Source organism: Ursus americanus, chromosome 36 (assembly GCF_024610735.1).
Source record: "Ursus americanus isolate L20-20 chromosome 36, mUrsAme1.1.p, whole genome shotgun sequence".
NCBI classification, from domain to species: Eukaryota; Metazoa; Chordata; class Mammalia; order Carnivora; family Ursidae; genus Ursus; species Ursus americanus.
This window is the reverse complement of record NC_142162.1, coordinates 25,829,356-25,854,653: the sequence shown is the minus strand read 5'-3', so window position 1 is coordinate 25,854,653 and position 25,298 is coordinate 25,829,356. Positions and strand designations below refer to the sequence as shown.

At 41.5% G+C, this 25,298-nt stretch overlaps 2 protein-coding genes across 13 annotated transcripts in view; one reads left to right on the top strand and one right to left on the bottom strand.

The window, feature by feature from the left end:
- LOC123775874 (uncharacterized) overlaps positions 1-6,443 on the top strand; it is a 52,554-nt gene extending 46,111 nt beyond the window's left edge. For all 9 annotated transcript variants that reach the window (XM_087859124.1, XM_087859125.1, XM_087859128.1 and 6 more), the window contains 2 exons: positions 914-1,012; positions 2,156-6,443. In XM_087859124.1, the coding sequence (XP_087715250.1) occupies positions 914-1,012; positions 2,156-2,203 (147 nt within the window). In that variant the 3' untranslated portion in view covers positions 2,204-6,443. The remainder of the gene's footprint in view (positions 1-913; positions 1,013-2,155) is intronic.
- GANC (glucosidase alpha, neutral C) overlaps positions 1-25,298 on the bottom strand; it is a 74,417-nt gene that overhangs the window by 12,876 nt on the left and 36,243 nt on the right. For all 4 annotated transcript variants that reach the window (XR_015723146.1, XR_006775175.2, XM_045771380.2 and 1 more), the window contains 10 exons: positions 21,531-21,766; positions 18,622-18,748; positions 17,705-17,784; positions 15,276-15,419; positions 13,891-13,987; positions 9,372-9,473; positions 7,447-7,690; positions 5,988-6,052; positions 4,320-4,396; positions 128-202 (listed from right to left, as the gene is read on the bottom strand). Coding sequence is in view for 2 of the 4 variants with exons in the window: in XM_045771380.2 (XP_045627336.2) it covers positions 128-202; positions 4,320-4,396; positions 5,988-6,052; positions 7,447-7,690; positions 9,372-9,473; positions 13,891-13,987; positions 15,276-15,419; positions 17,705-17,784; positions 18,622-18,748; positions 21,531-21,766 (1,247 nt within the window). In the remaining 2 variants the exon portion in view is untranslated. The remainder of the gene's footprint in view (positions 1-127; positions 203-4,319; positions 4,397-5,987; positions 6,053-7,446; positions 7,691-9,371; positions 9,474-13,890; positions 13,988-15,275; positions 15,420-17,704; positions 17,785-18,621; positions 18,749-21,530; positions 21,767-25,298) is intronic.

The following is a 25,298-nucleotide window of genomic DNA, read 5'->3' as shown; positions in this document are numbered from 1 at the left end:
GCCTCCAGAACCGTGAGAAAATAAACTTCTGTTGGTTAAGCCACCCCGTCTGTGGTATTTTATGATGGTAGACCAAGCAGACTGATACAGTGCAACAGGTAAAAATAACAGCCTGAAAGTAACTTACAGTGTCTAAGGCGACCGGGATCTTCACAGTTTGTGCTCCTTCCCAAAGAGCAAATGTTTTAGAGTCATACCAGACCTGGAAAGGAACAGACCCTAATGAAAAAGAGTGTATGAGCAACTCTGCTCACAATTTCATTATTCACTAAAACATTCATTTATCTGGATTTCAAATAACTGGAAGGCTAAAATAAGTATAATTAAAAAAAAATCTTGAGTAGAAGTTAGCAAGAAACCTATGTTTTTAAGAAGATCCCAAAGGACTAACTCAGTACTGTGATGGATTAAGTTCACTAAAAGGCCATTCATTTGTCCATCCGTCCATCCAGAAGTTATTTCCCAACAACCTACCACATGCCCAGCACTGCTAGGCATGCGTGAGTGAACAGAAAGACATAGTTTCTGCCCTCATGGATTTTATTGTCTCGTTGTCTTATAAACTTAATGCGTTTAGAGTAAAAAAGTTGATGGAAGAAAGAAAAAGCAATAACGAAGAAAAGCATATTGTGAGCAAATAAATTACAAATGAGGAAGGAGAAAAGGAAAGTGTCAGAGAAGGAAACAGATCCAGGAGAAAGACAAATGGAAACTTGGATCGCTACTATAGTATAATTTTTTAGCAGAGTACAATTCAGGGACGAGGTTCAGATTTTTATCTGGGATCCTTGTCAAGGCAGTTTAGTTGCTGAAGTACCAAGAAGGTCCTACAAAGTAATTTGATAGGATAAATCCTTAAGACACCAGCAGCAGCAGCAGCATGGAAACAAAAACCTCTTTTTCTCTCTCTTAGCCCAATATGATTTCCGACAGCTGCAGTCTGTTTCACAAGGTCACCTCCTTGCGAGGGGTTACCACCTCCTTTCCAGAGCTGCCCTGTCCTGTGATGAAGGTGAGAGGGCCGTCGTCAGCTCCAGTGAACTAATTCAACAGGATCAACCCCACCTTGTCTCCATGTATTATCCTTGGCTGGATCGAGTTTGCTAATGTTTTGTCAAGGATTTCTACTATGTCTGTGTTTATGCGGGATATTATCTTAGCTTTCTTTTCTTATAATGTCTTTCTTTGACAGATTCCAGTAGCTTTAGATAGAGTAGTGGGAGTGAAAGGTAAAAACAAAAAACAAAAAACCCCAAAAAACTGACTTACATAAGATCTTGGGATTATCTGTCTACCATTTCCAGAAATAATTAGAATAAGAGGTGTATGTATAGGGTGTATACTCCGGTGCTATATACAAAGGGCCCAGCCTTGGAAGGGTAAAACTGGTATCAAGTACTATGCAGATCAGACCTAGTGCTTAGTCACCAAGCTCCTCAGCAAGTACTTACTGAAGGCCTAGCACCTGTGAGGTACCCGTCTAGACGCTGGGGATAGAGAGTGAACATAACAGAGGAAAATCACTGCCCTTAAGAAGCTAACATTCTAATGGGAGAGAAGGATCATCAACAAAACATATCAGTAAATATCTAGAATGTTAAAGGTGTCAGGTTCCGTGGGAAAAATGAAGGATGAAGGGGGGTTGGACAGTACCGGGGCAGTGGGAGTGGTCTGTGATCTTAACTAGGCGGTCAGAGAAGCCCTCACTGAGAAAAAGCTATTTGAGCAAAGACTTCAAGTACAGGGAATGGGTCATCTAGAAATATGGGGAAGAGTGACAACGAGGGACTGTAGGTAGCCCCTTGCACAGTGTGATGTGGGACTGGCTACCTGGTGAGGTAAAAATCTGGCAAGAAATGGCTTGGCTCATCTACCTAGGGTTTTGAAGATGTAGTGAGAGAAACAATCAGAGAACACTCTGGGAAACAGTGTTGAAGGAATATGTTATACAGTCACTGCAGTGCTTGCAATGATGATAGGTCATTAATACAATGTTTTCGTTAATTAAAAAATTAATATGTGGCTACGTCAGAAGGGGAGCTAGATCCTCTTAATGGGAGCCTACTGCTTTGTTAAAATTGACTTGAGAAACTCTCAGTGAAATGCTTGGCAGGATAATTTATTTAGCTGTTGTTGTATTTAATCTTTTTCTCAGGTTTTTACTTGGCAAGGGAACCTTTATAAAGAGCCCTCATCTTCATAACTACAAATTACTGGAGAAACCAAGAGGAAAGAACACAATTGATGAACATTCTGGAGAAAAGCCTGGGTATTGTCATATCAATAAGGACAAGTGTAGTGGGCTGAATGGCGGCCCCTCAAAAAGTTATATGCACTTCCTAATACTGTGAAGGAGTGAATATTACTTTCTATGGTAACAAATTTGATTAAATTAAGCATTTTGAGATAAGGAAACTATCTGGGGTTATGCAGGTGGGACCTAAATGTCATCACAAGTGTCCTCATAAGAGAAACAGAAGCGGTGACACAGACGCACAGAGGAGAGGTGTGTGAAGACGGAGGTATAGATTGGAGTGATGTGACTTCCAGAAGGAACCAAGCCTGCTGACACCTTGATTTTGGGCTTCGATCCTCCAGAACTGGGAGAGAATACATTTATGCTGTTTTAAGCCACCAGGTTTGTGGTAATTTGTGACAGCAGCCTCAGGAAACTAGCACAACAAGCAAACACGCAAAGCTGGACGGACAGAGAACACTCGCACTGACGTTTCACGGTGTCACCAAGCCAGCACTTGACGGTACTAAGCAGCGAGCATGGCCTGGCTCAGCGACCTCACCACCTGCCTAGACAGTCCAGGAATATTTTTTTTTAATTTAAACTCTAGTTAGTTAACATATAGTGTAATATTGGTTTCAGGGGTAGGATTTAGTGATTCATCACTTATATACACCACCAAGGGCTCATCACGAGTGCCCGCCTTAATGCCCATCACCCGTCTAGCCCATCCCCCACCCACCTCACTCCATGACCCCTTAGTTTCTTCTCTATAATTAAACCTCTCTCATGGTTTGCTTCCCTCTTCCCCCCCTTTTTTCCCATCCCATATGTTCCTCTGTTTTATTTCTTACATTCCACATAGGAGTGAAATCATATGCTATTTGTCTTTCTCGGACTTATTTTGCTTAGCATAATACCCTCTAGTTCCAACCATGTTGTTGCAAATGGCAAGATTTCATTCTTTCTGATGGCTGAGTAATATTCCATTGTATATACGGACCACATCTTCTTTATCCAGTCATGTGTCAGTGGACATCTGGGCTCTTCCCATAGTTTGGCTATTGTGGACATTGCTGCTACAACCTTTGGGGTGCATGTGCCCCTTCAAATCACTACGTTTGTATCCTTTGGATAAATACCTAATAGTGCAATTGGTGGATCGTAGGGTAGTTCTATTTTTAACTTTTTGAGGAACCTCCAGATTCCAGAGTCAGTCTCGGAATATCTTGACATGGGGGTCTCACATCAGTTTGGTAACCTTCACGCCTCCTCCCCCCGCCTGCAGAAGCCTGTGGTGATGCTCCAGTGCTCAAGGACTCTCTCCAGGGTCTGTCTCCTCCGTGTTCTCCATCCCATACCCTCTCTCCCTGGTCTGGTGCCCAGGTTCCTGCCCTGCCTCTTCTCCTGGCCCCTTTGCATATATCCTTGGTCTGTCTCTGGAGGCTGCTGCTGTTATTCTCCATGGCCCTCTGCTCAGCAGCCCAGGAGCTAATCCTACCTCTTTCCCGGGTCCTGCCTGGGTACAGTGCCATGGGCTCTAGCCGTGCAGGATGATATCTTATATCGTGATAGTTATCAATGACAATAACCAACAAAAGAGCTGGGGAGCCTAGAGGAGCATAAAGGGAAGTCACCACTGTTACTTTTTACCTACTTTGGTGAGTGTCTGGAGACCAGGTTTTGTACCAAAAACTGAGGATTTAGACAGAGGCAGAACCAAAGAGCAAAGTCTCTTTTTACTTTTGCTTCTGCCCAGAGACTGACACCTCTTCGCAGACGAAACATTTCTTCCTACTCGAAGGCTCAGTGTGTTTATAAGGAGTCACTTACACAAGTGCGAGTGCGAACGTAAGGAACCATGCTGACCCTCCTTGGTGTTACCACCTGTTCATCTTTCTCCCTGCTCTTCCACTAAGTTTCTTGACCTCTGAGGTCATGACCTACAAGAATCTTCAGTTACTATAGGCATTTGGGCTGTCTTCACAACTGCATGATGCAGAATTCTATTTCCTAACAGGGGCTAATCATCAGAATGAAGGGAGACATGCAAGTTACGTAGCTCTTTGTCATTTATTCTCACCTCATTTGATCCTGGCAGAAACACATCAACTGTGCTGGCTTTTGGTTCTGTGACCGGATGAACCAATAAAGCACTTCCTGAAAAACAGAGAAGAAATAAAGTTGAATACCATTCTAGGAGGTCTGAAAACATCCTTCTCCTTTCAGTGCTTTTGTGGTCTTAGACACCACTCAACCATGAACTTGGTGAAAGTAGAGACCTTGGTTAGTTGAGCCAATGATTCATCAGAGAGACACATTGTTAGAAAGAGGACCACTGCTCAAAATGGTGACTGTATTATTACTCGTCTTTCATCCACTTACGGCATATTAGGATAACAGGGAGGGACCCTGACAGTCTATCGGTCTCATTTGCACACAGCTGCTAGTGTGCCAGGAGTCTGAAAGAGCCATCTCATTTCTCCAGGTGCGTCATTGTCAGCTGTGAGTGATTTTGAAAACGGTGAGCCTACAACTGTTACCCAGAACTGTGATCAGCACGGACAGGAGTATATCCAGGGGCAGTTATCATTAGGAAGGCTATAATTCTCTTAAAGGCAATCTGGATTATTAATTTTGTTTTGACTGTGGCACCACATGTATATAAATTTCATCCATTTATGAATTCACTCTTTAATTGTACAAATACTTACTGAGTTCCTGCTGAGTGCTAGGTATTATGCTAGGCTCTGGACAAATAAGACACACAGGTCCCTGTCCTCATGGGGTTTGCAGTCAGTAAAGACAGATATTACAATTTAATTAGAGTTAGGACAAATACCAAAAAGGCAAAAGCACAAAATGGAATGAAAGTTATGTAATAAGAGGGACTAACTTTGACTATAGTTAGGTGTAATTAGCTATTAGAAGAAATGCTGGGGTGCCTGGGTGGCTCAGTCAGTTAGATGCCTGCCTTTGGCTCAGGTCACGATCCCAGGGTCCTGGGATCAAGTTCCTCACCAGGCTCCCTGCTTGGCGGGGCATCTGCTTCCCCCTTTCCCTCTGCCTGCCACTCCCCCTGCTTGTGCTCTTTCTCTCTCTCTCTGCCAAATAAATAAATCAAATCTTTAAAAAAAAAAAAAAAGCAGCAATTCTGGTCAGGGAAATGTTTTCCAAGGGAGCAGCTATTTAAACTGAGACCTAAGAATGAGTGGAGAGGTAGCACTAGGCTTTTTACATTTTAGGATTTCTGTTCTTTAGAAACAGGATGCACCTTTTGGGCAACTTTCTGTTGAGCTTGGTTTTATGATAAACTTCCATATCCTGGATTTGGTGGTCAACCCTTGTTAAAGAAGAGGCCACCACCACCGCCACCAACAGTAACCCTATTTTGCACATGAAGTAAGCTCTCAATCTTTACTGTAACCATCTGGTCTACTGTTTTCGACTTCCATTCCCTATCGGGGTATCATAAGGCTCAGGAGGGAACCCAGAACAAGAATCTCAAATTGCATCCACAAACAGAATGGATTTATATGAAGTTAATATAAGAAGTGCTACATGACCACTAGAAGAGAGCTATCATTCCACTAAAATGCTAAAAATCTTAATGACCGAATTTCTTTTACTTTTACTTTTTGGTTTTCTTGAGATTAGGGATTTACCTTTTTTAGTGCTCTTACACTAGGAAATATAACAAAAACATAATTACAGTATTTATCATAACAAAAATTAATCAAGACATGCTTACCCAGCATGTATTCATCTTCCACACCAAAAGTGTCTAATTCCTCTGGGAACTCTATCCACAGAGGTCTGGGGAAAGAAAAAAAAATTCTTATTTCAATATCATTAGATGTTTTAGTACTATTAAATCAGCTATGTTTTCAGTTCTGTAACTACTCAATGGAAATTGGAAAAGCCAAAGAGCCAAGACTCTTTTCATGATTTAAGATTTTAGGAGTAATTCCTAGGATTACTATATATTTTCCTAATGTGAAAGAGCTATCTACTTGCTGAAATGTTCCAGTGAAAGATTGAGAATTCTGGTACCTACAATTTTTCCTTCTGATTGTTGAGTACTAAATACTACTCTAAAGGCAGAATCAGAGCTCTGTACCAGTCCAGATGATAACACATTCAGTATGGAACAAATTAAATGTTTGTAAAGCCATATTTTATAACGATATAAAATCCGTGCCATGTTTTCATGCTGTCACTGTCTTTCATGCATCCTTAATCCTTATCTATTTAAATGAAAAGAATTGGTTTTACTTGTTTTCAAGCAGGCAACATTTTTGGAGGGTTGAGAAACTGTTGTGTGGTTTTCGTTTTTTTATTATTATTGTTTTACACAACTAACTGGGAGGCATTTGGGCTTATAAAGATAACGAAATCTTCAATATCTGTGCATCTGGATACCAACTTAATGGTTCTAATATTTTTTTCAACCTCATGAGTAAAGGGTATTTTTTAGTAAGAGAAACTTATTTTTAGTTTCTTCACTAGCCTTTGTAATAATATATCCCTTTCCTACTGAATAGTAACAAAGCAGTAGTCTCAACCTGGCTGATGTCTAGAATCGCCAGAGAAACTTCTAGCAAATCTAGACCCTGAGATCTACCCAAGGAGATTCCTAGTAGGTCTGGAGGTGTGGCTTTAGAAGCTGTAGTTTTAAAAAGCTCCCCAGGCGATTCTAATCTGAGCCAGGTTTAACAACAGCTGATCTGGAAGCCTTGGTGTATTGTGTGTGTCTCTGTGATAGTCTCTAACCTAGAAAGTTGGTTTTTCACATCCTGCCTCCAAAATAGAATCAGAATATAATTTATACACTGGGAAAAATGTTCACCTCAAACTTGGAATGGTTTAGCCCTGAGGGTAAGATAGAGCCTAAGACTGGAGGAATACATTGTTCTCGATGAGAGGGTGCTTGCGGATTAAACAGCGAATTCAGTTACAGTCACTTCCCTTTTCTTTGAAAAATCTGTCTCCTATCAAATATTAATACTTGAATCACAAAGTAGCAGGGGATCCGGTTTTTCTGTGACTTCAACTCCTTGACCCTGCTCACAGGTGGTGCTCAGTTATCTGAAGGACACTTGATTAAACACATAGCTTTTCCCTTGAAATCACTGTGTAATTACTCCATTCCCCAATGGCCAGGGGGGTTTCTGGTGTGATTGGCTGCTGGGCCCGTGAAGCCTGTTTACCTCATGACGGGTTGGGCAGCCACGTGTGCGCGGTAGAAGAGAGAATACCAGTAGGGCAGGAGGGCGTAGCGCTGCCGGATGGCTTCCCGGATGAGCTGCGTGTTTTCCTCCCCAAAGAGCCAGGGTTCCCGCCGCTTGGTGTTCATGGTAGCGTGGCCACGGAAGAAGGGCTGGTAGGCTCCGGCCTGGTACCAGCGCACTAGCAGCTCCGCCTCCGGATTCCCGACGAAGCCGCCTACGTCAGCTGATGAGACAAAGAGAGGCCGAGTGAGGCAACCAGGCTTCTAGCAAATGTTGCACACAGGTAAGATAACGGCTTGAAGACTGACAGGACCAGTGTGCTGTACGTGCACTCAAAATGCCAGGACAGCGTGGCCTGAAATTAGGGAGCACATGTTTAAAACTCAGCCTGTTTGGGGATCTGATATTCTCTTTGAATTCTCTCTTCTCATCAAAAGGTCCGAAGTTTTGGGGCTCCTGGGTGGCTCAGTTGGTTAAACGTTTGTCTTTGGGTCAGGTCACCATCCGAGGGTCCTAGGATTGAGCCTGGCATGGAGCCCTGCATGGAGCCCTCAATGGAGCCCCACATCTCTCTCTCAAATAAATAAATACACTCTCTAAAAAAAAAAAAAGGCCAGAGGTTTAACTACGAGATCAACATTTCGGTATGTTCCCAAGTCCAGAAATTACAAAATGTTGACCTGATTCAGTAAGTCTGTGTTTAGCGGTATGGTGGGGGGTTGGCAATTGATTTCTTTTTTCTTTCTTTCTCTTTCTCTCTTTCTTTCTCTCTTTCTCTCTTCCTCTCTTCCTCCCTCCCTTCCTTCCTTCTTTCTTTCAGATTTTATTTGACAGAAAGAAAGCGAGCATAAGCAGGGGGAGCGGCAGGCAGAGGGAGAGGGAGATGCCCCAAGCTCGAAATGGGGCTTGATTCCAGCACCCGGGGATCATGACCCGAGCCGAAGGCTGATGCTTAACTACCTAATGGTCTGAGCTACCCAGGTGCCCCTTGATTTCTTTTAGAAAGCAGCAGCTCAAGGGGTGCCTGGGTGGCTCAGGTCATGATGCCAGGGTCCTGGGATCAAGCCTCACATCGAGCCCTGCATCAGGCTCCCTGCTCAGCGGGAAGACTCCTTCTCCCTCTCCCACTCCCCCTGCTTGTGTTCCTTCTCTCGTGTGCGCGCTCTCTCTCTGTCAAATAAATAAAAAACGCAGCAGCTAAAGCAAGATAAAAATTGTAAAGCTAAAGAAAAGCAATTAGAATTAGGGGTTTAGGTCTGATTTCATGCTTAGTCCTTAAGCAGGATACATATTCCTTGCATGTGCACCAACGCCGTAGGGAACACATCTGTCAACTTGCTTCTATTCCTACAGAAAACAAGGAACAGCTGGAGCTAGTCGTGCGGAGCACCTCCATACTGAGATGTCTCAACTGCAGAGAATTACTAGGATTTACGGAAGGCAGCTCATCAGGGAATCATATGTTAACTAAATTTATCTTTCCCAAGAGCATATCCTTTTTTTTTTTAAGTTAAAATATGTCATGGAATTCTAAACCTGCTGAGTAAAAAGCATTTCTGTAAGGCTGATTTCTGATTTGCTAAAATCTTTGTATTCCCCATTTTTCTCACTTTGAAGAAGAAAAGGTACGTTTCAGGAAGAGAAACTCAGTACTCAAGAGCGTCTAGGGAGGAATCAGGAAGAGGGAGAGAAGCACTCAGGCTCTCTGATGACTTTATTTCATGTCCTCATTGCAGACAAGACATAAACCGCTTGGAAGCATCCTTTCACTTTTCTCATTTTCTTGTTCCCACAGTTATCCCTGCCTGAAACCACTAATGAGAAGGCATTTATGACCAGGCTTGATGGAAAAACACCCTCGCTTTTTATTTTCTGTCACTTCATGCCTGCAGATATCATCTTACCTCCACAAAAAGAGATCCCAGTAATGCTGAGGGTGAGTAACATAGGGATAGAAATTTTCAGGTAGCTCCATTCTGCTGTGTTGTCCCCGGTCCACACAGCACCTTGGATCACCGGTAACAAGGTATTTAAAAAAAAAAAATCACAAATCAGCCCAAGCACTGAATTTCATAGATTGTTTATTTGAAATAGACAAGTTAATATAAAGGAAAGCAATTCTTTCTGACCTTAAAATATACAAATTCTGGTTTCTACAATGAAAATACATTAATCTTCTAATGTGAAAAATTCTTAAAATCCACAAAACCTTTTGTGAAAATATTCTGAAATGGCATTTATTTTTGAAGTATAACTCAAGCCTGATTTTAGGAGAAACATTAAAAAAAATCAACTTTACTGAAATATAATTTGCATATAATAAATGTACTTATTTTAAGTGAAGAGTTTGAGTTTTAAAACCTGTGTCACCACAAGCAGTGGTGACACTGTTTTACCCAACTTTTGATCTGATTTCTTGAAGTCTTTTCTAGAATTTCATATAAACTAGGTAACATATTACATACTATTTTGTGTTCTTGATTTTTTTCACGCAGCGTAGTATTGTAGTTTTTTCCTTTTTATCTGATGAATAGTATTCCATAGTATGGATCACAAGTTGTTTACTCACCTATGGAGGGACATCCGAATTCTTTCCAAGTTTTGGCTATTATGAAGGAAGCTGCTATAAACATTTGTGCACAAATCTTTGCATGACAAATGTTTTTCATTTCTCTTGGGTAACTACCTGGTGGTGGAATTGCTGGGTCTGTGTTCAGTGTATGCTGAACACCTTAAAAAACTCCGAACTGGGGGCACCTGGGTGGTGCAGCCAGTTAAGTGACTGACTTGGTTTCGGCTCAGATGGTGATCTCAGGGGCATGAGATCAAGCCCCGCATCAGGCTCCGAGCTCAGTGTGGGGTCTGCTTAAGATTCTCCCCCTCTGCCACACCCCGTCCCCCCCACCGCCACCCATCTTGTGTGCGCGCTCTCTCTCTCAAATGAATAAAATCTTAAAAAAAAGAAAAAAACCCTCCAAACTGTTTGGCATAGTGGCTGTATTACTCTTCCAGTATCAGTACATGACAATTTCAGTCTCTCTACATTCTTGGCAACACTTGCTGGTGGCAGGCTTTTCAATTCTAGCTACTGTAACGGACGTGTAGTAGTGTGTCTCTGTGGTTTTAATTTGTATTTCTACACACTAATGATGTTGAGCCTCCTTGCGTGTATTTCTTGATCATATGTCTTCTTTTGTAAAGTGTCTATTCAAATCTTTTGCTTATTTTTAAAAGTAGAGGTCTTTATTATTTAACTGTAAAAGTTCTTTATGTATTTTGGATACAAGTCCTTTGACATACGTATGTATACTGCAGATATTTTCTCTCAATCTGTGGCTTGACTTTGATTTTCTTTTTTTTTTTTTTTTTAAAGATTTTATTTATTTATTCGACAGAGATAGAGACAGCCAGCGAGAGAGGGAACACAAGCAGGGGGAGTGGGAGAGGAAGAAGCAGGCTCATAGCAGAGGAGCCTGATGTGGGGCTCGATCCCAGAACGCCGGGATCACGCCCTGAGCCGAAGGCAGACGCTTAACTGCTGCGCCACCCAGGCGCCCCTTGACTTTGATTTTCTTAATATCTTTGAAAGGGTGGAGGTTTTTAATTTTGATGAAGGCCAAGTCAGCACTTTTTTTCCTTTTATGGTTCATGATTTTTGTGTTCTATCCAAGAACTCTTGTCTATCTCAAAGCCACAAAGATTTTTTTTTTTTTTATGTCTCCATTCAGAAGTTTTTTGTTTTAGCTTTTATAGTTTAGGTCTATATTCCATTTTGAATTACTTTTTATGTGAGAGGTAAGGGTCGAGGTTCTTTCCTCCTCCCTCCCCCCACTCCATACTCCGTGTTCTGACACCATTTATTGAAAAACTCCTTTCTCCACTGAATTGCCTTGGCAACTCTGTTCCTAATTAATTGATCATATGTATGTTGGACTCTTTCTGGATTCCTAGTTCTGTTCCACTGATTTATATGCCTACCCCTCCACCCCTCTCAAAAAAAAACCAAACAAACCCTCTATAACTTAAGAGGAGTGGACAGTACATAAAGGAGACAGAATAATAGCAGCAAGAACAATAGTTCACAGTTATCAAGCCCTTACTGAGCCAGGTGATTCTACTTTGCTTGTAGTAAAAGCACTTAATCATCACAGCCCTGGAAGGTAAACACTGTTTAACTTCATTTTACAGATGGCAGAAATACGGCAAACAGTGGTTATTATAAAATACCCCGAGTAACAGAGTTAGCATGTGGTAGAGGCAGGACTGAGCTCAGGCAGTCTCGCTCTAAAGCCACTGCTCTTGATCACTGGATAGCAGATAAGAATTGGTGAAGATAGATTATATACCACTAAGGAGATCCACAAAATAAACTAATCGTATTTTACTAAATCTAGATTAGTCCTGGAGCATTTCTGCCTATCTTATACCAAAATAGCTATTTTTGTTTAAATCTTCCATAGAAACTTTTGGCTGTTGTATGGCCAGCAAAGAAAAATCTTTCCAAGGGACTGGTTTTTGGTTTTGTTTTTTTTAAAGGTACTCTATTAATTTTGCCTTGACTTCAAATGAGATAAAATGGTTTTGAAATCGACATGGCGGCATTCTCATCAAGAAAGAAAGGTCACGTAAAAGCATGCAGATCTTTTCATGTCTCACATGGCTGTTGAATCAGAAGCGCGCTCTGGCTATCGGTCTGAGCATGAGACTTGACACAGTAGGGTTCTCTGCACTGGGTCCCTTGCTACGCTTTGGGGGAGGCTGATAGTTTCACACAGAGCACCGAAGGCTGAGCAGTAGGCCGGTATTTAAGGGATCAGAGATTACTTAGTTTGCGCATCTTTTATCATCTTTTTTTAACTGCTACTTAAAAGTGTTTTCATTAAAAACACTTGACTTTTTTTAGTGTTAAAAATGACACTTGTAGAGAATATGGAAAATAGACATAGGTAAAAAGAAGAAGGGGTGCCTGGGTGGCTCAGTCATTAAGCGTCTGCCTTTGGCTCAGGGCCTGATCCCAGGGTGCTGGGATCGAGCCCCACATCGGGCTCCTCTGCTGGGAGCCTGCTTCTTCCTCTCCCACTCCCCCTGCTCTGTTCCCTCTCTCACTGGCTGTCTCTCTCTCTCTGTCAGATAAATAAATAAAATCTTTTAAAAAAAATAAGAAAATTTAAAAATCACTCATAATCACCAAGGTAACTAAACTTACTGATTTAGATTGCTATCTATATATTTTTTTTCATTTATCAGTGTTGGTTTTTTTTTTAATGTTTTTCTTATCATATTATGTTAGTCACCGTACAGTACATCCCTGGTTTCTGATGTAAAGTTCGATGATTCATTAGTTGCATATGACACCCAGTTCACCATGCAGTACGTGCCCTCCTTACTACCCATCACCAGCCTATCCCATTCCCCCACCCCCTCCCCTATGAAGCGCTCAGTTTGTTTCTCAGAGTCCATAGTCTCTCATGCTTCATTCCCCCTTCTGATTACCCCCCTTTCTTTATCCCTTTCTTCCCCTACTGAGCTATCTATATTTTTAAAAACAAAATCGTGATAATATACTACAAAAACATTTAAGCATTCTGCTTTTTCCCCCCATTTATCATGAGGTCACAAACATTTGCTCATGCAATTAAGGCTACCATTTTAAACAGTCTTGTAATAGTCTGTCATATGGATATGTCATATTTTTATAAATATTCCTTTATTTGGATTTCTTTTCGTTTCGTTTCAAGAACTAATGCTGTGTTGAGCATCTCTGCACATGAATCTTTGCCAGAGATAACAATACTTTGGCCTCTTCCAGCGTGCCACAGGGGCTGGTTTTCACGGCTGGAGGAAGACGCCTAATAAGGTCTATGATACAGTAAAGACTGGATTCTTCAAACTAGGACCTAAGCTCCCAGTTATTTACGCAAGGCCAGGGGACTCAAAATAGCCTTTCCGCTGGAAGGTGGTTGAGTTGAATTAGATCTGCATTAGCGTAAACTGAATCCAGTCACAGGTGACCCTGACCACAAGCAACAGTCAGGTCTATTTTAAGCCATATTGCTGAGTGAAACAGGCGGTTGAAGGAATATCTAAGAGGTATATTTTCCCTGGTTTAGATAAATCAAACAGACAGAATCAGGGATGACCATCCCAGCAAACCGAGATACTCTGAAGTCATTCTCCCAGCAACTAAGTGGCCATTTCTTCAATGGGAAACAAGTAACTAAACTTTGTTAAAATCGATGTACTATGTCTCACAGGACATAAGGCATACTTCAGGGCACCTCACTTGCTACAATCGAGGGCCTGCCCAATCACCACTGAAGAGGAAGGCATCAACACAGTAGCAATGTATACCATAAATGGTAGAAGAAAAAGACAGCTTGCTAACTTATGTTCTTAAGTCTGATCATATGAGCCATTCCTTACCATACTTCTGTGATCCAGCAAAGAAAGAACGTGTAAGAACAAAGGGTCTCTCCTTCCCCTTAGATCGTTGTATCAGTCCTTCTGCAGTAGCCATTTGCTACAAAGGCAAAGGAGAAAAATTTCAAAGGGATGATTAGATTAGGGCATTGTGCAGCTATCCCTAATAAGCTCCTGGACATGCAAAAAGTAAACAGGTGGGAATATAAAATGGAAAATATGAAAATAAATCCACCAAGTAATTTTCATGATGTAATAAACATACTCTAAATTCCCCTACTAAGAGTGGAAAATGTTCTTTGATTAAAAGAGAAATGAAAATAATAGATAATAAGCTAGCATATTCAATGCTTACTATTGCTAGGTATTTTATAAGGTTTTCTCTTAAAAATCTATAGACCAACCTCTGAGATTGGCTGCTTTCAGTGACGAAAGAAACTGAGATTCAGAGAGGTTAAGTGACTGGCCCTGGCCTACATAGGAAAATTCTCTACAGTGGTTTGCAGTTACAGCAAGAGGCTTTTAAAGAAGTAAACACATACTATCTGGACTGTGCTATATGGAGCCAGTAACTCCCACTGGAAAATATACCAGTTGGTGGGAGGGCCACAGGAACACAGTTATGGGATGAAAATAACAAAGAACGATAGATATCCATTAGGGCAAATGACTGATTAATGTTTTGGATGTGATTGGCAAATGGAAGACAATTCTACCACCTTCTAAGGAGAAGGCTAAGTAGTTAATGAAGGCTTTCTATATTTAAAAACTTACTGAAATCCTCTATGTTCTAAGTTTTATTCCCCTGGCATGAATATAAGACTTGCTGTATTTAGACATTTGTGAAATTTCATATTTTTTAAATATTTTATTTATTAGAGCTTGCACACGAGAGGGGGAGGGCAGAGGGAAAGAGAGCAGCACACTTCCTGGGGAGCAGGGCGCCTGACACAGGGCTTAATCCCAGGACCCTGGGATCGTGACCTGAGCCAAAGGCAGACACTTAATTGACTGAGCCACCCAGACCCCCCGATTTGTGAAATTTCAAAACATTTGTTTTAATTGCCTTTGTTTACGTATTGCCTACTTTACTTCAAAAAAAGTTTTGAGGTATCTGATGCCATTTATTAATGACGCCTGTCAAGGAAGATGTTTCTATGGTCCCATTAATCTCATAATATCTGTAATTCATCAAGTTCGTTAGAGAAAGAAAAGGTGCAAAGAAAGAAATAATAAGTCCTATATTGGCTACAACCTGATAAGATCCATTGCAGTCGTCAGAAAGGTCACACAAAGAGAAATGAACAATACAGTATGACTATTACAAATGATTTCAACCCAGAAGGCAGGGCACATGGGTCCAAGTGGCTTTGTTATGGATGTCTTACCTGATAGAAACCGTAGATGTTGTGAAGTTCCCTGTGCTCCCAGTTGCCGTGATGAATGGCATTCTTCCGCATGGTTAGCTCTGGCCCTCTAAAGACGGAGGGCTCATTCATGTCGTTCCATATGTAGAGGATGTCAGTAGATCCCTAGGAAGTAAATTTCTTCTTTGGTCATGATAATACTCCTATGGTGATGGTGTTGCTATGATAGCCACCCTATTCCTCTTTCATACTCCATTTAATTTATCACTACTATGTTTATTATCTAAGGTCTGCCTTCTGTTCCAGTGCTACAATAAAAGGTCCACAGACAGGGCAGGGAATTTTGTCCATTTTGTTCATTGATAAATTCCAAACACCTAGAACAGTGGCTGAACCACAGAAGGTACCCGATAAGTATTTGTCGATGAACGAAAGAATGCTGTGTGGTACTGTCTGTGAAATACACACTGCCCGTCAAGTCCTCCCCAAGACCTACTCTGGAGAAGCCCCATACAGGAAAGGTGGTGAATGATCACGGTTAGAGTCTATAACACCCATCCTCTGCTGCAACTCTTAACTAAAGGCAATTAAAGCTTTCCATGATAAGATTCTGCCTTCCCTCTAATACTTTGAAAGACTTTTTTTATTAAAGATTTTTATTTGTCAGAGAGCGAGAGAGAGAGAACAAGAACAAGCAGGGGGAGCAGCAGGCAGAGGGAGAAGCAGGCTTCCCTCTGAGAAAGGAGCCCGATGCAGGACTCAATCCCAGGACTCTGATATCATGACCTGAGCCGAAGGCAGATGCTTAACTGACTGAGCCACCCAGGTCTCCCTACTTTGAAAGACTTGACAGCCAATATACCTGTTTGTTGCCATGGTCTCGAGTTTGTGTTCTCTACAGAACTGTTCAGTTTCGAGGGGGAAGGGGCTGCTGAGTCATCTAGTTAACATGGTGTTGAAACCCCTTTTATAGAATCCCCGGTCTCTCAGCATTTGACTCAGTAGCTACAATGACAGGGAGTCCCTCAGGAAGCTCATTCCATTACTTTCTAAAAGTCCTGCCTCTTGTAACATCCTCTCAGTGGGCCTGGCTTGCCTCCTGGGATGCCACAGAATACGTCTGCTGCTTTACCCACACCAGTCGTTCAAATGCCTGGGGGAGACTTACGTGTATTCTTTTGCACTTTACCTTCAACTATTTCTGAACGTGTATACTTGAATGAACAAGGCTATCTGGTTTCCAAATATTTAACTACCTTGACTGTCTTTCTGTAGCACTCTTTAAGGCAGGGGTTGGCAAACTTTTTCTGGAAAGGGCCAGATAATATTTTCAACTCTGCCGACCATAAGGACTTTTTTTCAATAACTCAACTCTGATAGAGTGCGAAAGCATCCGTAGACAGTAGGGAAATGAATGAACACGGCGAGATTTCACCCGAGTGTTATTTAGCCCTGCTCTAAGTTGTTTTCTGTGTCCTGATACATGAGGCTCAGAAGCTAGGGTTTAGTGAGAGACAGACTGAGTTCAAATCTTAGGTCCACCATTTAATAACATGGGTGAACTGAGCAGGGTTTTAAACTTGTCCATGAGGAAACGCCTCATCTGTGGGGTAAGAATTAATTATAGCTCCAACTCCAGAGGTTCCTGTGAAGATGAAATGATAAAATGCACATAACTGCTTAGCACAGTGCTTGGCACACAGCAAATAATTTATACGAGGCATCACTACCATCCTCATAATTGGTTGAAAACAGTTCTCTACAAGTGGGCTCTCTGGTTCTCTCTGGGGTCTCATAATATTTTAAGAATTGATTTATTATTACACCTTACTTTTTTTTTAATTTCAAGTTTTATTACCTTTTATTTTTTTAAAGAATTATTTTTTTATTTGAGAGAGAGAAAGAGCGCACAAGCAGGTGGAAGGGCAGAGGAGGAGGGAGAGGGAGAAGCAGGCTCTCCACTGAGCCTGAAGCCTGATGTGGGGCTCGATCCCAGGACTCTGAGATTAGGACCCTAGCTGAAGGCAGACATTTAACTGACTGAGCCACCCAGGCGCCCCCTACACCTTACTTTTAATGTCACAGTATACTTTGCAAGATATTCTCATATATATATCCCTATCATCATCTTTAAATAAGCTATAGAATATTATTTTATGTAAAGTTTATGTAGTAATTTGAAAGTACAAATCTCTATTATTAAGTACTTTGATACGTCACAGAGTTTATTTTAATGGAGGTAGAAATCACAGCTTTTGTGCATTTGGTAATATATGTGGCACCTCTCCTGGCACCATTAAAGTCTGTAATGTGGTTGCCATCCTTGCGTTTCCATCCAAGTATTATTTATCAAGGGCTACTCAATGAAGCAGAGTAGTTCTATTCAATCATGTTTTTCCTTCTTTCATCCTTCTGAGTAACCAGGAAAGAGCAAAAGAATAAAAACAAACCTGATAAGCAGAGAATGTGAAAAGCCCTGAATACCACTCTCTGACCTTGGGATTGGTGAAATCCAGGTAAGAGGAGAGACCTGTAGGGGCAGAAGAGCAGACTGTGAGAAACAGTGGTGCTCGCGGTAGGATGTGCGGTAAAGGTGTGAAAGCTGGCTGACCACTGGGCACCTCACACGTAAGACAGCTGATGCGGAGGCATGGCCTGGCAAGGAGCTAAGGGAGGCAACGCTGGACTCCAGCGATAATCACTAGACCTTCCAACCCGAGAGGCCCAGGGGAAGGCCCACGAACAAGCATGCAGATGGAGCCCATCCCTCACTGACAGCCCGAGATAGCCCAGGTAAGCGTGGCAAATATCCTGGAGTGACCCTTCTGTCCTTAAAGAGAACAAAGAAGTGTTCATGAGTGGTATAAGGGGAAAAGGAATGCCTGGGGTGTCTCTGCAGCACATGGATTTGTGATCGAGTGCCAGCCTATGACACAGTGGGGATTCCCCTGGGTCCTCTGGTTTCTACCAAAGCTTTGAACTAATAATTTCTGAAATGAAGAATCCAGAGTTGCTGGAGGCAGCCGAGGTCATTCATGAAAGTCTGGGAAGTCAAAACAGGGAGAGACTGTGGGAACGCTTCTTCTTTCTTTTTCTCCTCTCCTTATTCCTTGGCTTTTGATTTTTATTTGCTTAGAGAGATACAGTGCTTGCTTATTTTTTACTCATTCATTGACTGATAAATGTATACAGAGCACACTGTACCAGATGTTATGGAAGATACAGAAGAAGGTAATGCCCTGTCTTTCTTAAAAGTGCTTACACTCTAGCAAGGGACATCTATAAGAAATGAGGGTGATGGCCATGCAACCTTCATTAACGGGGACTAAACAAGTGGAATGAAAAAGTGTATAAAGTGCTATCTTACCAGGCCAGCATACCCCTTCAAAGTCTCCTCCTTCATGATTCCTCACAAAGAAGCCCTGTTCTTTGGCCTTAACGTACACTGAATAGTCAGGATCAATCTTGATGTGGGGGTCACTGATGACCACAAGCTGTCCGGACATAGAGGTTTGAAGAGCTCATCAGTTACACAGGAGTTATATGTTCGTTTTTATGCTTTTATCATAGTGTGGGGGTTCAAATTTTACTCAGAAATAACTACTAGGAATGACATATTTAAGACATCAGTAAAACCCTATCCCTTTTCATGCTTATGGAAACTGAAATGGTATCAAAACCAGGCCAGTGCTCTTTTACAATTATTGCTGCCCAGCCAACACATGTTCTCAAAAGAGCAGTTACGAAGCTTCTGTCTGAGGTGCTGTCCGTGAAGGGTTAAGTCATCCCTGCTCCGGGACATCCACAGGCTCACACTGACAAGGGCAAACATGAAAGCAAAACAAAACGACCTCTCTACCTTCCTTATGCCATCACTTCCTAGTCTAGGGCCTCAGAACCCTTCAATTGGCTAGAACAACCTTCTCGTCATCCTTCCTCAAGCCTGTTCAGATTTGTTCTACATACTAAAGTTTAATTCTCCATTGTCCAAAAACTCTGAAAAATTTTTCATCGTGGCAAAATATACAGAACATAAAATTTACTGTCTAAACCAGTTTTAAGTATACAGTTCAGTAGTGTTAAGTACATTCACGGTGTTGTACAACGGCCAGAACGCCTTCCATCTTGTAAAACTAAAACTCTATAGTCATTCAGAACAACTCTTCGTTCCCTCCTCTGCGCAGTCCTGGGCAACCACCACTGTTCCTTCTGTCTCTATGACGTTGACTGCTCTAGGTTGTACAGATTAGTGCAATCATACAGTATTCACCTTTTTGTGACTTCCTTATTTTACTTAGCATAATGTCCTCAAGGCTCAACCATGTCGTACCATGTATCGGAATTTCCTTCCTTTCTAAGGCTGAATAATACTCCACTGTATATTTGTATGTACCACATTTTGTTTATCCAGTCGTCTGCTGGTGGACGCTTGGATTGCCTCTACCTTTGAGTTACCGTGAGTAGTGCGGGTCAGAACATGGGCTTATCTGCGCGAGCATATCTGCTCAAGTATCTGCTTTCAGTTTCCTTGAGCGTATTCCCATAAGTGGGATTCCTGGATCATATGATAATTCTATTTTTAATTTTTTAAGGAACTGCCATACTGTTTTCCGTAGTGGCTACACCATTTTACATTCCCGTGGTTAGTGTTCCAATTTCTCTATCTCCTCACTTGCTATTTTCTGGTTTTTCATAGTAGCCATCCTAACGGTACGAAATGATATCTCTCTGTGGTTTTGATTTGCGTTTCCCTAAAGATTAGTGACGTTGAGCATCTTTTCATGTGCTTGTTGACTATTTGTATATCTTCTTTGAAGAAATATCTATCAAGTCCTTTTTCCAATTTTTAATTGGGTTTGTTTTTGGTCGTTGAGGTGTAAGTATTCTTCATATATTCTGCATATTAACCCCTTATGCAAAAACTTCTAATGTCTCCAAATGTATACAAAGCAGCCTACAATAAGGTCAGATTCCGCACTACTCAAACCTTGCACGTGCCTTGTTTTCTTGCCAAACCAACCTGTGTGCTGTTTTCCAAACACCACTGGGTGCTTCAGCTTCTGGCTGCACTGTCTCCTCCCCCTCCCCACTTCTCAGCTAGTTAGAGACTCATCCTTCAGGGCTCATCTAAAATGCAGAAAGCCCAGCATGAGTCCAGCTGGATGCAATCTTCTTTCTCTTAGTCCACTCCTGACCCTGACCTTTATTTGGCTGCTATATTATTACCCGATATTGTGGTTGTTGTATATCTGCCTTTCCCCCACTCACTGTAAGACCCCAAGGAGCTCATCTTTGCATTCCCTTCATCTTTAGCACAGCATTTTGGACATTTTGATGGCTTTAATAAATAGTTGCTTATAAGAACGTGGGTTCTGGAGTCAGGCAGATCAGAGTTCAGGTTCTTGATCTACTTATTTATTATATGCCTTTGTGCAAAACACAAAACTATTCTTAGCCTCAGTTTCTTCATCTGTAAAATGGGCTAACAAGATCTACCTTTTAATTTTGTGATGACTGGATAGGATAATGTGTTCTATCAAACTCTCTGGTCCATACTAAGTACTTGCCAAATGCTATTTATTAATCGGGAAATTAGGAGAATGGGAAGTGAAGAAACTGACTCCATTTTTGATCGACTGTTAAGAGCTTTCAAGCCCTTTCAAGCTTTTGATTGACTGTGAAACGCTTGCAAGCACTTCCATCCCCCCTTCCCCTTCTGCCCACATCTGACAAAGAAAGCCCTAATGCTTCTGCCTTGGGTGCCAGCGGGAAGTTCAAACCACACAAGCCCCGAGCATGCGCAGGAATCCTCACCCCAGTCCAGCCCTCTCACCACCATAAAAGCTGAGCTGTCTCCATTCTCAGATCTCACAAGCCATCTTCAGACCAGCCTGGGAGCCAGCCCTGCTTCCCCTAGAATGTGACTAATTAACCTTTTCAGACCCTGTGGTGTCAATGTGATGTCCTCAATCTTGAGAATGATGTTGACACCAGATCCACAGTTTGCTTTTGGGGTATCCATCATATCCCTACAGGGTGGCCACAACAAACGGGACTGAATGCTAGGCCCCGTGATCCTGCTAAGGCAGGGATGGATGGTGGGGCCATCTTTCCACCACTGCTTTCCTGTTATCACAGTTACAATTATATTTGGAGGTACTATTTTCATGGCCATTTTTTACCAGACGGCTCTCCTCCACTATTGTGCCAAGGCAAGTTTTAAAGATGAAACAAGTGCTTTGTAATGCAAAGGTTCCGAAGTTCGGCTTATTTTACCTTACGGTTTTTGCTTCTGAGCAGCTCTTGCATCCTTCTGGGGTTTGGGAATCTTTTCTTGTCCCAAGTGAAGTACCTTTTGCCCTCGGTGTGCTCTATGTCCAGCCACATGACATCATAAGGAATGTCATGTTCATCAAATCCTGCATCCACTGCTTTTACGTCCTGCTCATCCTCATAGTTCCAGCGGCACTGATGGTACCCCAAGGAGAAGAGAGGGGGCATGGCTTGGGTGCCTGAAAGGGGAAGATGACAACTGAGCCGGCTACCACCACAGTGACAATTACACATTTGATAAACATTTTCTGAATGTCTACAGAGTCTAAGCCCTGAGCTTGGTACCTAGCATATCAAGGAGAAGAAAACATAGTCCTTACCCTCAAGACAGTGACAGTTTGGCTGATGAGGCGGGCATGTGAAGTAACTGCTCCGCTCTGCGGTACAACTGCTCTGTTAAAGGTAGCAGCTTAGGGTTATGGGAGTACAGAGGGGTTGGTAAGTTTCTGCCTACAGTAAAGTGTGGGGTCTTGAAGGCTTCACAGAGGTAGTAACACTTGGTTTGGACCTTGAAGAACAAATAGGAGGAATCTACTAGAGAGAATGGATAGAACACTTAGGCACAGGGAATAGAAAAGACACAGAGGCAGAGAAGTACATGATAAGCTTTGAGGGTGGTTACACTGTGAGAGAGACCAGTAGAAGATGAAACTGGGGAGGGTCAGTTTGTAAGGGGCCCTGTAGTTCAGGCTAGGAATTCTAAATCTTCTCTTATGGGAAGTCATCAAAAGTTTGGCAAGATGTAACCTTAGCAGACATATGTTTTAGAAAAATTAGTGAGGGAGCAGTGTTGAGACTGACTTAGAGGGAAGGAGACTAGCGGCAGGAAAAACTGAAGAAATTATTATCAAGACATTTACTGAACATGGAGGACTTCTGGTCAACTACTTGCATTTATCTCCTTCCCCTTCTAAATTCCCAATAAAATCAGAGTAAAGGAAAGAAAAAAAGAATAAAGTGACAAGAACAAAGAGAATGAGAGAGGAGTAATTACAACAAAATTTTGGAAGGTGGCAGGAAGGCGAGGGATGGTAACCATTGAGCAAAGTGAGCGAAGCTCTCACCAGAGTGCTTGTCAGGGGGATATGGATGATAAGAGCTCACCGCTGCTCCCAGAACACTAGCAGATGGGAGACTCCCCCCACCTACTTTCCATCCCCAATACTAACATGCTCCTAGGCAGAACCTTATTCAAAGCCTCAAAAACTAGGACTCACATATAGAAATACAATAAAAGGGTCTCTGAGAAAACAGGGACAATACAAGGCAACAAAGTAAACATCAAAACATCATTAGTATCTTCAGGGAGATGAAAAAAGATATTGCACCAATGAAATAAGAGTAGCATAAGATATTGGGAACAAGGAACAATCAGAGGATGAGAGTATGAAAAAATTAGAAATATAGCACAAATGGAAGGTCTGGAAGATAAAATTGAGAAAATTGCTCAGAAAAAAAGAGAAGGGAGATTGTAAAATGTGGACAGTAGAAAGAGAAAAGGGAAGGGAAGAAATTATCAAAGGAATAATCAAAGATTGTTTTCCAAAACTGAAGGACACATTTCTTAACGTTGAAAGAGTCTACATCTTATAACTAACACAATGATTATTTAAAAAGATCCGTATCAAGGCATTTTATTGTCAAATTTCGGAATTTCGGAATATTAGAAACTTCAGAACATATTTCAGGGAGAAAAGACAGATCATATACAAAGAAACAATTCAGAGTGATTTTGGAGCAAGAAGATGGAAGGTAATAGAGAAATGCCTTTGAATTCTGAGAGAAATAATTTTCAATCTAGCTAGCCAAATGATCAATCAAGGGTGAAGGTAGAAAAAGAGATGTTTTTGTACCTGCAATGATGCAAAAAGTGTACCTCTAATGCATACTTTCTTAGGAAACTACCAGAAGATACTACAAACAAAAAACAAAAACAATAACCATGAAAAAGAAAAACATGGAACCAAAAAAGGAGGGCTCTAACACCAGACAACAGCAAACAAAAGTCCTAGCATGACAGCTGTGCAGGGAGCCTGGAGAGAAACCACCCCAATGGGGGCAGGACAGAGAAATCTGGGCGGGAAGTCTCCGGGGAGAAAAATGGAATGAATAAAATATCTGACACTCTTGAGCATTTGAAAAGTATAAACACTAAATATTGATTTAAGCAAAAATGATATAATGATATCAGGAGAGAATAAGGAGGGATATGATTGAGTAAAATCCTCATCAGGAATCAACAGATAATCTATAAGCTTAAAACTTGGTCTTCCTTGGACATGGTCGCAGATTCACTGGTTTTGAAGCATTTTCCTATAAACCAGGCTTTTTCTCCATAATAACAAAGTTGAAAGGGCCTGTAGGTGGGCCTTTACAGTACTTTTTCCTATATGAGTGTCTTCCCATGTCCATAAATTGTTGTTTCTCCCATCAAAGCTGGAGTCAAATTCCTCTTCGCCCTGAACATGGGCTGGACCCAGAGACTTTTAACAGAATGGAGCAGAAGTGATACTGCGTTACTTTCATTTGTAACAGCTTTATTGAGGTGTAACTCATATATCATACAATTCACCCACTTAAAGCTACAATTCAATTTTGGGGGGATATATGGCATTACCATTTTTCAAAAATTGTGGCAAAAATATATAATAAATAAAATTTGCCATTTTAACCATTTTAAAGTGTAAAATTCAGTGGCATTAATTACATTCACATGTAGTATAAGCATCAGCACTAGCTATTTCCAAAACTTTAATATCACCCCCGACGGAAACTATAACCATTAAGCCATAACTTTCCATTGCCCATCTCACCCTCCAGCCTCTGGTAACAGCTAATCCACTTTTCGTCTCTTATGAATTTGCCTATTGTAGGTACTTCGTGTAAGTGGAATGATACAGTGTTTGTCCTTTTGTGTCTGGCTTATTTCATTTTGCATAATGCTTTTAAAGTTCATTCATGTTGCAGCCTGTAACTGAATGTCATCTCTTGTTATAACTGAATACTATTCCATTTTATATATTTAACACATTTTGTTGATCCACTCATCTTTGATGGGTACTTGGCTTGTTTCCACCTTTTGGCTACTGTGAATAGAGATGCAACGATCATTGGCATCCAAGTCTCCAGGCAACCAATTTTAGTGGAATTGCTGGGTGTATTAGGGTTCTGCAAAGGAACAGAACTAATAGGATGTGTGTTTGTATGTGTATGTTTATACATATACAGAGAGAGAATGACTGGTTTTAAGAACTGGTTCATGAGATTGTTGGGGCTGGCAGCTCAATTCCACAGGGCAGCCTGGCAGACCAAAGACCCAGGGAAGGTGCAGCTTGAGTACAAAGGCAGTCTGGACACTGATTCCTTTCTCTTCAGAGAACCTCACTCCTTTTCTCTTAAGGTTTTCAACTGATTGGATGAAACCCACCCACATTATGGAACGTAATCTGCTTTACTCAAAGTCTATTACTGTTAACTAATAGTACTGACAGTATAATGTCAACTTAAAAAATAACTTCACAGTGACATCTAGACTAGTGTTTAACCAGGTATCCGGATACCACGACCTAGGCAAGCTGACGCATAAAATCCTATGTTTAGCTTTTTGACGAAATGCCAAACTGTTTCCAGAGCAGCTCAACTACCTTATGTTCCCACCAGCAATGTGTGAGGTTCCAATTTCTCCACATCGTCACCAACCCTTATTATTTT